Source organism: Urocampus carinirostris, chromosome 6 (genome assembly GCF_059441175.1).
Source record: "Urocampus carinirostris isolate Australia breed hairy pipefish chromosome 6, RoL_Ucar_1.0, whole genome shotgun sequence".
NCBI lineage: Eukaryota > Metazoa > Chordata > Actinopteri > Syngnathiformes > Syngnathidae > Urocampus > Urocampus carinirostris.
In genome coordinates, this window is record NC_142354.1 from 3755855 (window position 1) to 3771189 (window position 15335).

The window sequence follows — 15335 nt, forward strand, 5'->3', positions numbered from 1 at the left end:
ATCATCTCCAAACGGAAGAGCAGCTTCAGCGACAGACTGCTGTCAGTCTTGTCTACGGACAGACTGAGGAGATCATTTCTTCCCCATGCCATGAGGCTCTTTAACTCCACCCGGGGGGGTAAAAGCCCACATTAAACCCCACCCCCACATTTGCATATTACCCTATTTTTATTACAGTGTGTATTTTCCATAGCACTATTTAAATACTCTGTAGCAAAACATTATATTGGCTTTTTTTGTATTCTATATCTATTTTATCATTTTATTTTTCAACACAAGGATACTGCTGGAAGTGTGAATTTCCCTACGGGGATGAATAAAGTATCTATCTATTAAATGTTGGTCTGGAATTTGGGTGGTGTAATTACAATTCAAATATATCAACTTTTATTGAATATTAGATCATCATCGGTTGTTTCAGCGCCCAGGTTTAACCACAAATCAAGGCCTTGAAATTGTTTAAAATTTTGTTTACAAGTCTTACATTTATCTCTCAAATGTCTTTGTCTTTCCCTGTCCTGCCTATGTGATGGAGGTAATACCTGTATAAAAAGTAAACTAGTATGGGATGTCATAAAAAAAAAAAATTTTTCTTCGACTTTTTCGACCTCTGACTCTATAAATGTAATGTGTCAGTCAAAAAAAAAAACAGACTTCCGCGTTTTTCGAAAATGTAGCTTTAGGTTGGAGCTTAACGTATAGTCGGTCCCTAACCCGCTGTCGTCGTCAGAATAACTTTGAGATGGGATAGTGTAGCTTTGCGGTCTTGCTCATGGCCGTTCTGTCCCAGGCTTTGCTGCGGCCGGGTCAGTGCCAGTGCCGGCGCAGCCGGGTGGCGTCAGGAGCAGGGATCCGTCATGACTTGGTGCCCACCTCCTAGGTCTGTATGCCACAATAGATGTGAGATGGGTTCTAAATTTAATTGGACGTGGTCTAGAAAAAGTCTTAAGAAGTCTTAAATTTGAATTTTAAAACATCCTGGGGAAAACCTGTATTAAAGCCCGACCCAGCTTGACCATGACCAATTAACTTGATTTGCAGGACTGGGCCAAAAGCAAACCTATACTTTTTTTGTGGGTTTTTGGGAGGTAAGTGATTTATTATTAAAAAAAATAGTCTTTTGTAACAAAATTTAAGTTAAACAAGACTGTATAAACGTTAACAGCTTCATATTTTTCTGTCGGCAGAGCCTACATTTACGGACACTTTAGCATCATTTATGGAAGAGTCAGCGGGAAGATTGTAAGGCCGTTTGATGGATTGAAAATTGAGCCATAAACCACAGCGGAAGTAGTCTTTAAGAAACTAGCATGGCACTTGGAGAGAGGGAGAGGCAGAGAGACAAAGAAATTTAACGATGAGTAGATGATAAACAGAAACATTTAAAAGAGTTTAGTGCAGTAAGTGTTGTGGTTAGGCGACTTCAGTTTTTTTGCGGACCACAGTCACTCGTGACCAAAACTACTCACGCCCTCAAACGGCTCAGTGAAGGAGAAGCCTGGCTCAAACCATACGTAATAATTGACATTTTAGGCATGACCCAGGCTGAAATTCGGGTTGGGCTTGGGTTTAAGATCTTAATTTTGCTGGGGTATCAGTTGGCATTGATACTTTGTGGTTGTGGTTCCTTCCGCAGGCCATCACAGCGTTGGGGTTCAAGCAGCCCACTCCCATCCAAAAGGCGTGCGTTCCTGTGGGGCTCCTTGGCCGAGATCTCTGTGCCTGCGCCGCTACAGGCACTGGTAGGCACTCTCCAAAATACTTTTCTTCCATATTCATATTTATTTGTATAGGCCTTAATCACAATACGTCTCAAAAGGGTTGCACTTTGTATTTGAAAAAACAAATCCCATCTCTAACTTTTGGGGGGGTTTGTCACTTACAGGAAAGACTGCCGCCTTCATGTTACCTGTATTGGAGCGCTTGGTTTATAAGCCTAGGACAGGCCAGGTGACACGAGTGCTGGTTTTGGTCCCAACTAGAGAGCTCGGCATCCAAGTTCACTCCGTGGCGCGACAACTGGCCCAGTTCACCTCAATCACAACATGCTTAGCTGTTGGTATGAACGTCGTTATGTCACACCTTAACGTATCTGACTTCTTGGGTTTTGTATGTTGTTAAGCAAGAGCAGATTATTGCTGAAGCAGTTAATAGTTTTGCTGTTTGCTTCATAATTGAACTTGCTGTTTCAAGTTTCAATTATGAGGCATGGCGAACAAAACCAATTACTGTAATGACTATCTGTAAAGAGGCGAAGATATGAATGTTATGCACCTTTTATGAATGATTTAATTTAATTAACCATTAGCATGTAATTCTTCTCACAGTCATATGTTGCATTTCAATAGAGACAATAATTTGGAAACCAATGGTACAAATCATTAGTTTCCCCACTATGGGGATAGTTAGGTGTTATCGTAAGATGGCTGTTTGCTTCACTTCTCACCACACGGAAAGTTAGTTGGATGTCGTTCCTACAAACGACATCTCTGTGCTATTCCTCTATTGTTTACTTGCGTTAAATGTGAAACGTAGATGAACTGCTAGCCGAACTTTCTCCATGAGCCAGGGAACAAGCTTGCTTGCCCCCTAAATGATTCCTTTAAAGTATCATTTCATAATAAATGACAGAGTGAAAAGCCATTGCTTTCTGAAGGATTCAAAAGAGGATCGTTATAGATTGTATAAAGGCACGCTTTTTACATATTTTCTGTAACTGAGAATGATCTACTTTTTTGTTATCTTTGTCCTAAATAATGGTTTCAAAAAAAAATTGTGAGCAAAGTTATTTTGTAAAAAGAAGGAAGAGTGCACGCGCCCTGTCTATAGTTATGCCCATTCCTACCGCTCACCCTATTAAATTGCTCTAGTCTAGGTGTTTTGCTAGAGTTTCTGGGTGTTTAAAGTTTGTGGCTTTTCATCTTAAATTGTCTTAACAAGTAACATTGGTTGTTTAAGTAGCTTCCATGAAAGGATGATCTTGCAATTTACAGCCAAAGCAGGGTCTGTTGGTGCGACACATTGACTGTAGCTGTAGTCAAAATTGTGTCCTGTATATACTGTACTGAACCCCCAGTATGGTTTTAGTACGTGCAACAAACTGCCAAGTATGTAACGATACAGTAAATAAATTCTGTATTGTCTCTGAGCCATATGTAATCATGAAAAGGACTGTATCTTCCCTACCACTGGGTTGGGAAAATAGTAACTTTAAAAAAAAAAATGTGGAATTTGGACAATTTCTCCTTTGCTTGTGATGCCTCAGCACTAAAAAGTGAACTAAACTTATTCAATTGATCTACCACAAACCGCTTTTGTGAAAGCTCAACTCAGGGCCTACTTAGATTTTTTTCAGCTTAAATTGTTGGCAGTGTTTGTCTTGTTTTTCCAAGTGCTGTTGGTCAACTTGTGTTTTTTTAAAAGGTCTGGCGACTGTTTAATAGAAAGTACAATTGCTGCAGCGGTTAAATTAATCAATTACACCTTGTGGGTATATTGCACTGAATCACAAAATCTGACGATGTAAAAATTTCATTTGCAAAACCTTATTTTTGAAAATAAATTTTAAAAACTCGCAAAGATTCACTTTTATCAGTGCAAATAACAACAACATTGTTTACTTTAAGATGTTTGCACAAACCTGAACTTCCATTCGGGCTTCTCCTTTAGGTGGCCTGGACCTAAAGTCTCAGGAAGCAGCATTAAGGGCGTGTCCGGACGTCCTCATCGCCACCCCAGGTCGACTCATTGACCATCTTCATAACACACCCAGCTTTGAGCTCACACAAGTCGAGATTCTAATCCTGGATGAAGCAGACAGGTACCATGCGCATACCCAAAATTAGGTGGTCCTAATTTTGAGTTTTATTTTCCTGTTTTGTCACGTTTATTTCGGACATTTACTAAGTATATCGTATTGTACGCACAATAACGTGCACCCCCAAATTAGTCTTTTGTGTGTGTCCTTTTTCATATAGAGTGCATGGAATTAAAACTCCTGTAAGGCGCATCTTCACATTTCTGGGCACTATGAAATGAGTATTAGTGCATGGATTTTGTATAAATTTTGGACATTTATTATGACGCATGCAAAAATTAAGGTAGCGTTTCTTAGTGGTAACAACAACTATATGTGGAGAGATTTGTCTCTAAAACGAGTACAATATATTCGTGATTTTATCACAATCTGCAAAATGTCTCTTGCTAAATGCCCATGCAAGATTAAAAATTGGATAGGTAATTTGCAGATATACAGTGGTTTGCGAAACTATTTGGCCCCCCTTGAACTCTGTGACCTGTTGCCACATTTCAGACTTCAAACATAAAAAGATAAAACTGTAATTTCTTGTAAAGCATCAACAATAAAGTGAGACACAATCGTGAAGTGGAACACACTTTATTGGATATTTTAAACTTTTTTAACAAATAAATTATTCAGCCCCTCTACTTTCAGTGTAGCAAACTCTGTCCAGAAGTTCAGTGAGGATCTCTGAATGATTCAATGTTGATCTAAATGACTAATTATGATTAATGGAATCCACCTGTGTGTAAACAAGTCTCTATAAATGCACTTCCACTGTGATAGTCTCAAAGGTCTGTTTAAAGCACAGAGAGCATCATGAAGAACGAGGAACACAGCAGGCAGGTCTGAGATACTGTTGTGGAGAAGTTTAAAGCTGGATTTGTATACAAAAAGATGTCCCAAGCTTTAAACATCCCAAGGAGCACTCTGCAAGCAATAATATTTAAATCAAAGTAGTATCAGACCTCTGCAAATCTACCATGATCGGGTCGTTCCCCTAAACTTTCAGCTCATACAAGGAGGAAACTGATCAGAGATGCAGCCAAGAGGCCAATGATCACTCTGGATGAACTGCAGAGGTCTACAGCTGAGGTGGGAGAATCTGTCCATAGGACAACAATCAGTCGTATACTGCACAAATCTGGCCTTTATGGAACAGTGGCAACAAGGAAGCCATTTCTTAAAGATATGCATAAAAAGTGTTGTTTAAAATTTGCCACAAGCCACCTAGGAGACGCACCAAACATGTGGAAGAAGGTGCTCTGGTCAGATGAGACCAAAATCGAACTTTTTGGCAACAATGCAAGACGTTATGTTTGGCGTACAAGCGGCAAAGCTCATCACCCTCAACACACCATCCCTACAGTCAAATCTACAATGGAATAGTTCACCAAAAAGCATATCAAGGTGTTAGAATGGCCAAATCAAAGTCCAGACCTCAGTCCAATTGAGAATCTCTGGAAAGAACTGAAAACTGCTGTTCAAAAACGCTTTCCATCCAACCTTACTGAGCTCAAAGAGGAATGGGCAAAAATATCAGTTTCTCGATGTGCAAAACTGATACATACCCCAAGCGACTTGCTGCTGTAATCGCTGCAAAAGGTGGCACTACAAAGTATAACTCAACGGGGCTGAATAATTTTGCACACCCACTTTTTCGTTTTTTATTTGTTAAAAAAGATTAAAATATCCAATAGTGTGTTCCACTTCATGATTGTGTCCCACCCTTTTTTTTTTTTTTCACAAGAAATTAGTTTAATATATTTACGTTTTGAAGTTTTAAATGTGGCAAAAGGTCAAGTTCAAGGGGGCCAAATAGTTTCGCAAGCTAATGTATTTGTGACGCCGCAAAATACATGATTCACATGAGATGTTTTCTATTAATGGTGCTAGAGAAATTGGAAAATTTGGCTTTGAAAGTCCTTAAGGTGACAGTATGTCATATTTAGTGCCTCATCGTTCGCGTTAGACAATACAGTTCCATTTAGTGGTCAGTTACTCAATATACATCTAAAAAGTTCTTGAATCTGGCCATGAAAAAGTTGTACAAACCAAAAGTATTTCTTTGCCCACTTGGTTGGACAATGGCTGAATCAATAAGTACATTTTTTATTAAAAAAAAAAACCTTTTTGGGTAGGACTCAATGTGTATTTATATTACATCGAGAGGCTCAAAGGTTTTGTTTGGTCCCCAGGATGCTGGATGAATACTTTGAGGAGCAGATGAAGGAGATCATCAGGCTGTGTTCTCATAACAGACAAACCATGTTATTCTCTGCCACCATGACCGAGGAGGTACCAAACACTCATCACCACTGGAGCCTCCGCATACAACTTAAACCACTTAGAAGTCTTTCAGGCCAGTTTTGGGTTAAGATCAGGCATGTAAATTTTCGTTTGGCCCGGGGGCCAGATCAGTAGATGTCAACGCCAAATACCAAGCTTTGTTTTTTCAGTACTGTTTTATTATTGAGCCTACATTTGTTAGCTTGGCATTCAAATTATAATCACAGATGAGCCATCTTCTAGATAGATCAATAGATACTTTATTCATCCCCGTAGAGAAATTCAGACTTCCAGCAGTATCCTTGTGTTGAAAATAAAATCATAAAAAAATAAAAGAAATAGAATGTGTCATAATAGTCTGTAATAATAGTTTGCAATAGTCTTTGATCTGCGCTGCCCTTTGAGACTCTTGTGATTAAGAGCTATACAAATAAGCATGACTTGACTGACTTGAATACATAAATACCCAATATAACGTGTTGATATGGAGTATTTAAATAGTGCTGCATAAAATACACGCAGTAATAAAAATCGGGTAATATGCAAATGTGGGGGTGGGGTTTAATGTGGTCTTTTACTCCCCTGGGTGGAGTTAAAGAGTCTCGTGTCATGAGGAAGAAATCATCATTTGTTCCGAAACAGTGTGGGGGGGGGTCTATTTTCTTGTTTGGCATTGAATGTGTTAACAATTATTTTTTTTTTAACCATTGAGTAAATGCAGATTTAAATCTAGATCAACTGAGTGGGCGATATTATTGAAACATAATTAATTCAATTGTAATAATGCTTTGAAAAATAAAAAAGAAATACAAAATAAGAGTTTTGGCAGTGAACAGGTATTAACATTAAATCAAACTAGGCTGGGCCTACTGAAGCTGAGAAAATACTGCACAATATTGTCTTGAACATAAACCATACTGGACATCAGCTCTTTTAAACCATTGCTGCCCTCTAGCAGTGGGTAGAAGCATTTGGTTTGTATTCATAAATTGAAAAAAATCACAACTTTTGATAAAAATGTTGGGGTTTTTTTACGGCAGGCCAAATTATATTGTCCAATGGACTGGATTTCTGCTCACCGGATATTTGACGTGCATTGGATAGATTTTCTGGGGATGAGTATTAGAAACAAATGAAGCAGGCAACTGTTTATTCTGTAGAAGACAAATAATTTCCTTCACTGCCTAAACTACAAATTGTTTAATTTTGAAATGGTTTTAATGGGGCAATCTGCATATCGTAATAAATCGTAATAAAAAAATTAAACAATATTAATTTGAATAATAATCAAATCTTTTATAAAAAAACTTTTTTTATAGAAAAAGGTCAAAGGTCTAGAAAAAAAAATATTTTGCATAACATGAGGTTCTGCTAAAAGAAGCTTACTTGATTATAGGCCAGTGGTCTGGAACCTTTTTGACTCAAAGAGCCATAAAAGCAAAATATATTAATTTTGTTTTGGGAAAGAGCCACACCATGTATTATGAGACAAATTTACTAAATTGCTAAACCCGCGCCCCAGAAGGTTAGTCTTCAGCACATTTATTTTTGATGATTTGATAAAAAAATATGAAAAGAGAATGTCAGAGCCCATGTCCCAAAATCAACAAACATACCACTTTAAACTTGTCTCTTTCTTGCAATTACTCAAGATCGGTTAAACTCATTTTGACCCTTTTTTTCATGCATATTGGTTTCAAAACCAGATGCAAGCAGTTATTTTGTAAAAATCTCACAACATTCAGCAAACAGGGAGCCTGATGTGCTTGCCTTTGGCGCGGCGTAGGGCGAGAGATGGGAGGGAGTGCTTGCACGTTTTGCATAGCTCCACCCATCCTTCCCACTCACCCAATCAAATAACATTAAGTTTGTTTCCGTTGTTTTGGCGTTTTTACATTTTTTTCCGTGGATTCATCATAAGGTATCTAAACACTGAACACAGATTATATAGTGAGCTTTTACTGTATATAAAGGATTCTTTAGTGTTGTACAGCCAAAACGAGGTTTTGTTTTGTTTTTTGTTTTTGTGACACCTTGACTGTAAATTGTAGTGAAAAACGTGCCCTATATATTTTGCGAAGTACTGCCTAGCAATTCAGCTTTGGTTGGCTTTGCGTGTATCTGAACAGGATTAATGGCTCAAGCATTCAACAAGATGGAGAAAATTTGCATGCAATCAAATTTGTCTCTGAGCCACAGGTACTCATAGAAAGAGCCATATATACATTGTTACAAAGAATGACAATACAAAGGAAATTATTATTATTATATGGCTCGCGAGCCATAGGTTCCCGACCTCTGTTATAGGCCATCTTGCTGCTACTGGTACCCCCAAAAGCCTTGTCAAAGGCTGATCAAAAATGCTGCAGTTGGGTCACATAGTTAATGTACGTAGTTTGTATTCTCTCTTGTGGTTATTTAGCACCCATTTTATCTTCCACTGCACATTATAGTGCCATCTAGTGGTCAGATATTACACAGTGCCACTTTTAAAATTCACTACTGCAATTGGGCACTCATTGCAAACTTTTACAATGAGCCATTGCAATGTCATTGCAACTGTCTGAATATGATAAATCAATTCCTTTTTAGATAAGTCTGACTAAACACAAGTGACATTGCTGTAAGAATATTACATTCGGTAATATTTACAGATTAAAAAAAATATCTAAATGTATTCACTTGGTCATTCAAAGGATTTAGTGGTAATATTTAACGTATTGGGAATGCCAATTCTTTTTGCGGTGGGGTCCCGCTATTGTGGCTGAATATTAAGTTCAGAGTCCCAAAACCACAGCCGGTAAATAAACGGAAAATGATACCGGTACTTAATGTTTGATGCAGACCTGCAGAGTCCGGGTCCCATTCAAAGTAATCCAAGGAAAAAAAGTCTATATTTCCAAAGGTAAGGGTGGGAAAAATATATATCCACTATTGTCCGCTGCGTCCAAAAATACGTCTCACCTGTACTCCACTTCCCGTTGTTTTTTCCTCCTTCTTTTTGATTCCCCCGTGGAAAACATATCAGAATAAGTCTCTAAAATAAATACATTACAAAAAAATACAGTTGCAAATATATACTATACATGGTTACACATATTTACAAAGAAATACGTTACACTGAGAGAGTTTTCAAAGCTTTAATATTAATAATATAACTTTCATCCCAAACCGTGACTGTGACAGGTAGCAACACGCAGCTCGCAATACCATAAACAGGTCTGTTAAGAAAATATACCATACTTTATTTTTAAAAATCTCCGCAAACCATCCTCATCTTCCTCAGTATAAATGACGCCATCAAAATCGTCTTCCTCTGTATCGGAAAGAAACTTTGTCACGTAGACGTCGTCCCACGCCCCCGTATTCCAAGACCCGCTAGCAACACGCTCGCAAAGTAAAGTTTACGTGCAATAGCTCTCTTTCCTTCTTTATCGGATTGCTCGATTGCTTTAGGCCTGAAAGCTGCGTCATGTGCCTTTCTCGTTGCAATTGGCATGATGAGGGTAAGTTCACGCTAATTTAATTTGTGCACAAGCTAAGAAGTTGCAGTCTTCCTTAATTTTTAATTTTGGTTTCACTACTCAATACGGCGACGTCTAATGGTCGAATTAACCAAAATTAAATCTTACCTCTTATACTCGAGCGCCGCTGGCGGCCGTTAGAAAGATTACATAAATTGGCCGCATCACTGAATAAGCCGCAAGGTTGAAAGTTTGGGGGAAAAGTGGCGGCTTATAGTCCGGAATTTACGGTAGTTACTCGGCTAGTAAGGTACCAAGTAGGAACAGATGGTTAGATGGTTATGCTGGCATGACAATTGAATTTTATTTTACATAGGTCTCTCTCTTTTTCGCTTCTATGTGGGGATGCAAATGCATTTTAGGTATACAGGTACTGTGGCTTTAAAAGTAAAATACAGAGACAGCATTAATCTCTTTACAGCCCGCCGGCGGACTGTTTTAAAGCAAATACATGTCTGTAAAATGTCACCACTCATTGAAATATGTCATGCCACATATCATTAGAAAGCTTAAACTCTGGGAATTCAAGATATTTCAAAATGTTCTCATCGCAAAAACATCACAGTTTAAAACAAGATATCCGAAAACTATAAAGCCGGGATACCTCACAAATAACGTCCCCTGGTAGTTGGCTCATGAGATAATTTTCTGCAAACATGGACTCGTTACATACACCCTCTGTGAATCCAACCGTGTAAAATATTTTCTCCAAAACACCCGATAATGCCGACAGAAAAAAAAAAAATCAGCCTAAAAGCCTTTCTGCATCAGTCTGTTTCGCCCCATTCTTCCCTTTTACAAATGAACAGACTCTTAAAATTATTTCCAATATGACCGACTTTTGGTTGTCTTGACAGGCTATTTTAACAGGTCCACAGTCCGCATAATCCTTGCGAGGCCTGTATTGATAAAACCAACACTGTCTCCTTTTAGCTTCCAAATATGTAAATAGTAGTAACTGAATCAGATGATGTTTGACACATTGGTTTTCAAATGAACTGCTGAAAAATGATACGCAGTTGTACATAGTGTATTCAAATAAGACCCCAAAATAAACATGCGTAATGTCTTACCTGATTCCTTTTTTACGTACCATTATTATGCGAAAGTATGTACAATTGTGATAATCGCTGAAAGGGTAGTCAAAACATTTACATCTCTTTCTAAATGTCTGAAAAATTGCCCAAAGTTAAATACAGTCGTCTCCAAATGGCCCCTTTTGAAAAGCCTAGACCTACCCTCAGAAAAGTGTGTAAAAGACGATGTTAAGTTTTTCAGATTTTGATAAAATATGGCAATGTCCCATGTAAGCCTTCAAGCTATTGTCTCACCTGTTTTCCAGCTAAAATGCTTATGCTCCACTCATCTGCAGGCATTTGATTGCAAAAAAAATTCAGGCGAGAACAAAACCTTTTATTTCTGTGTGTTCCAACTTAGATTACTCAATGTTAGTAGCACTTGCAGTGATTATTTTTAGTTTGAGACAAAACCTCAATGTGATACCTTTAAAAGAGACCAAAACCATCTACATTCTCCAAGCGGTTAAGACCAGCATTTAATTTATTTTGGGTACGTCTTGCATTGGGATTTTACAGGAATGTTAAGGGGTTAAAATGCACTCCATTTATTGGTCGTTATGTGCCAAATCTCAAAATTTGTAAAATTCATAGTACTGTTTTTTTAAATGGCATATATGCTCTGCCATGCTAATGTAATGTTGGCATCCCTCAGGTCAAGGACCTTGCAGCAGTATCTCTGAAGGAGCCTGTCAGGATTTTTGTAAACAGCAACACGGATGTGGCTCCATACCTGCGCCAGGAATTTGTGCGTATTCGGCCCAATCGTGAGGGAGACCGCGAGGCGGTGGTAGCGGGTGAGCATTCGCCAATGTCACATATGAAGATGCAAAATTGTTTTTATTATTACCATAAAATGCTAATGAAATTTTGTTTGATACCTCGGTGTACAGTACAGTAAGTTTCAAGCTGTATACAATCAAATCAAATATGTATATACAAAAAGGAAAAGACTATGAACGTATATTCTGTGTTGTATATGTACATCAAGGCATACTATCAAAATGTCTAGGTGTAATGCAGCGCATCCTCTGGATAATGATGCTACTCTACACTACTCAATTTTAGGATACCTCCTCGTGTTTAAGGTCATTACACTATTATTGAATTACAGTATGTTTAATTTGTTTGATACAATTAAAGAAATTCAATAAAGAAATTAAATTTTTGATGTCATTTTCGTTTTAAGGATTTTAAATAAAACAATCGTGCTCAACGTGCCCCTTAAATGGGCAACAAAAAGAGTTCAATACATGGTAGCATACATGGAGAGGAAAAAAAAATAATTAGGTAAATAAAATCACTAATGCAGTTTAAGTTTGATTTTTGTGCCAATGTCAAACAAGTCAGTGCATGGGTAAATCGCAGCACCATTCTCTACTCTCTCTTTTTTTGCTAAAAGCAGCCATCCTTGAGCCTGAGCAACAAAACAAAACTCCTAACTGTCATTCAAAATATATACAGACAAAAATCAGAAATCACTCAATAAAAACAGCTACTTTGTTACAAAAAGGTGTTTATGACAGCATTGTGCTCTTACCTGTTTAATGTGACTTCTGTGTTGCAATTAAGAAAGCAGCATTAAATTGTGATGTCACTTTAAAACCAGCGGCGTCGCTCGGCAAGCTCCAAGAAGACCAGAGAGGAAAACAAGTGAAGGAGCTGATTTCCCTCTTGTCTTATAGTTGCGTAGTGACACCCGTAGTTGAAATGTAATATTTATTCTACACATTTTTACAGCGTTGTTAGTTTGTGTCACGTTACTTCTCCTACAGAAACCAGATTAAAAGAACAATATTTCCCTTTTTATCAATTGGTAAACATTTTTGAAAAAGTGCTAGGCCGCCACTCTGCAGCGTTAATAGGCCGCATGAGCTTTGGGTTTACTCCGGGCTAAGTCCCTCAAATCTAGCTAATTGGCCGGTTTCGGGCTTATATATTTGCGGGTCGGGCTGGGATTTTTTGGCCAGATCTTACCTCTATTTCAGTGCAATATTTCATTTACATATACCTGAGAGTTCAAAAAAATGTTTTGTGATACTTGTGCCACGCGCACTCAATACTTGATTGAGCCTTTGCTTCGAAAGCAACATTACAGCATCTGACGGGTCCATGCCCTGACTGTCGCATTTGTGTTATAGCTCTGCTCACCAGAACCTTCCAGGACCATGTGATAGTCTTCACGCAAACCAGGAAACAAGCACATCGACTGCACATCCTGTTGGGCCTAATGGGCCTCAAGGTTGGAGAGCTGCACGGAGAACTCAGCCAGAACCAGCGACTTGAAAATCTCAGGTACCTTGCATATGGCACAGGGGGGAACAGTGCAGGGTATTCTCAAGCATGATTACAGACACTGTTGTAATCTATATCAAATTTTAGAATAGGGTTTTAAACTCAATTTACTTGGACAGACGGATTTAGGGTTTGGTTGAGGTTGGGCTTTACTGGGTGTTCCACAAGAAAAGCCCTGACAATCATTCCATTTAGATCAAGTCATGATTATTCGACTAGCCCTTAATCACAAGTGTCAAAGGGCTGTACAGACTATTATTACAGCGACCCCTGTTCTAAAACCTACAAGAAAAACTCAAAACCTCAGCGTGAGGAAATTAAGAAACCTTGATAAGGAGCCTCACAAAAGGTAGTCCCCCTTTCAGGATAACCAGGCTGCAATGGATGTTGCAAGGGCATCAACAAACAATACACAGACATCATCAACACCAAATAAGGGCCATTCACAAGCTATACTGTAGACTGTTTTAAGCCTAAATTTAAGCAAATCCACGGAGGTTGCTGATCAAATTTCAGAGGACATAGCATTCCACAGCACCAGGGCCCAAATGGAGAACGCCGTAAATCCTGCGGATCATCAACCAATCGTAAATATAAAAACAGTAGTTAAAGGGATTATAAAAGACCCTTTTCTTTTCAATTAGGAACAGAACGTGGAATGTTCCTACTCACAATCATGCAGATATGTTACAAAAGATTTCAAGTCCTGTGGATCTCGAGAAATTAATTTTCAAAGTAGACAGTTTCCCCTCATATACCCGACAGCTATGACATCATGGGATGGACTATGAGAACCAAAACAAACTGCACTTACCATTGAGAAACATGATTGTAGAGATCAGGGAATGCACAGTGCACGTTTCAGCTTGGTGTAATTGAAACTTTGCTTACCGTATTGCTGGGGGACTTTTTAAAAAAGATACTGTTAGAAAAACGGTTTTAAGGCATCTTCTGCCGGACCAACGAGGTACTACAACTCGACAAATTCCCAACAAGATCCCATGCACTTATTTGCATTGATTTAACGTGCTTAGTGACTCATACATTGCGCAACATGACGATTCGACGAGGTGATTATTTGCTGGCGCTTTTATTAATCAACTTTATCTATTCTTACTTGCAACCCCAATCTGCTCTTAACCTCTTTCAATAGACAAACCTCATGTACCACGAGAAATGTGCATACTCCCATTTGTAAATAACTGGACAAAACAAAAGACTGTCGACGAATGACTATTGAACTTTTAAGGAAAGATGACAAAGCAAACTTATCACAGGCGTTTCAAGGATGACCAGGTCGATATCCTAGTGGCAACAGATGTGGCAGCCAGAGGGTTGGACATAGAAGGCGTCAAAACGGTAATAGGCTGCACTAGGGTCTTCGGGCTGGATATGTTAATGGTCAGTTACTAAACACACATTCCACTATCCTCTTCAGGTCATCAATTTCACAATGCCATCCACAATCAAACATTACGTCCACCGTGTGGGACGCACAGCCAGGGCGGGTCGCTCAGGACGATCAGTGTCGCTAGTCGGTGAATCGGAGAGGAAAACACTAAAAGAAGTCGTCAAGTCAGCCAAGAAAACCGTGAAAGCCCGAGTTCTTCCCCCAGGTAATGGCACAGGCAGATGTGCACCACTTTGATTCATATATTCCGTTAACAACTTGGGTGGCGATGCATATGTTCTAGATGTCATCCTCAAATTCAGAGACCTCATTTCCAAACTGGAGAAAGATGTAGAGGCTGTGGTGAAGCTCGAGCGGGAAGAAAAAGAGATGGCTGCAACAGAGGCCAAGGTTTGCATGCATGCTCAATTGCACATGTGCCACCCTTTAGTAAATATAGGTGGACAGACTTGAGTGTTTGATTCCATTGATGGGAAGTGACTTACAGCTACAGCCCTTGTTGCAAATGAAAAAAAAAGCTTTTGAGGTAACCTGCTAAAAGATGTTTCAAGAAATTGTTTCAATTGTTATGGTCCCATGTCTCGTATTCCTGCAAATGAATATCAGCCTCAAGTATAAGTCACCAACCACTTTGATCAATAATTATCCTTACCAGCCAATGTCCGGTGCATCACTATAAAACAGGTATTAGTTTCAGTTCCTAGTTACTTCATTTAAAATGTAGTTCACTTGCCCCCTTTAGATTACTCACACCATAAAGTAGTGCGTTATTCTGGAAGTAACTAGTTAAAAGTTGCTGTTTAAACTTACTTTGAAGCCGACCCCCACTTCTGCATTAAAATGACCACATAAAGAAGTAGATAGAATAAAATGTGTACACCAACCCAAGGAAGAAGTGAAGCCTTCATATTCATCGACTTGTGCAATCTTGAGAGCTTGCA

The 15335-nt window shown here is 38.7% G+C and overlaps 1 protein-coding gene across 1 annotated transcript in view; it reads left to right on the forward strand.

Annotated features, from left to right (window-relative positions):
- Positions 1-15335, forward strand: part of ddx27 (DEAD (Asp-Glu-Ala-Asp) box polypeptide 27) — a 44342-nt gene that overhangs the window by 14784 nt on the left and 14223 nt on the right. The window contains exons 7-15 of the mRNA XM_088337497.1: positions 1637-1742; positions 1886-2059; positions 3670-3820; positions 5998-6097; positions 11344-11485; positions 12830-12983; positions 14261-14342; positions 14422-14599; positions 14678-14784. Of these exons, the coding sequence (XP_088193623.1) occupies positions 1637-1742; positions 1886-2059; positions 3670-3820; positions 5998-6097; positions 11344-11485; positions 12830-12983; positions 14261-14342; positions 14422-14599; positions 14678-14784 (1194 nt within the window). The remainder of the gene's footprint in view (positions 1-1636; positions 1743-1885; positions 2060-3669; positions 3821-5997; positions 6098-11343; positions 11486-12829; positions 12984-14260; positions 14343-14421; positions 14600-14677; positions 14785-15335) is intronic.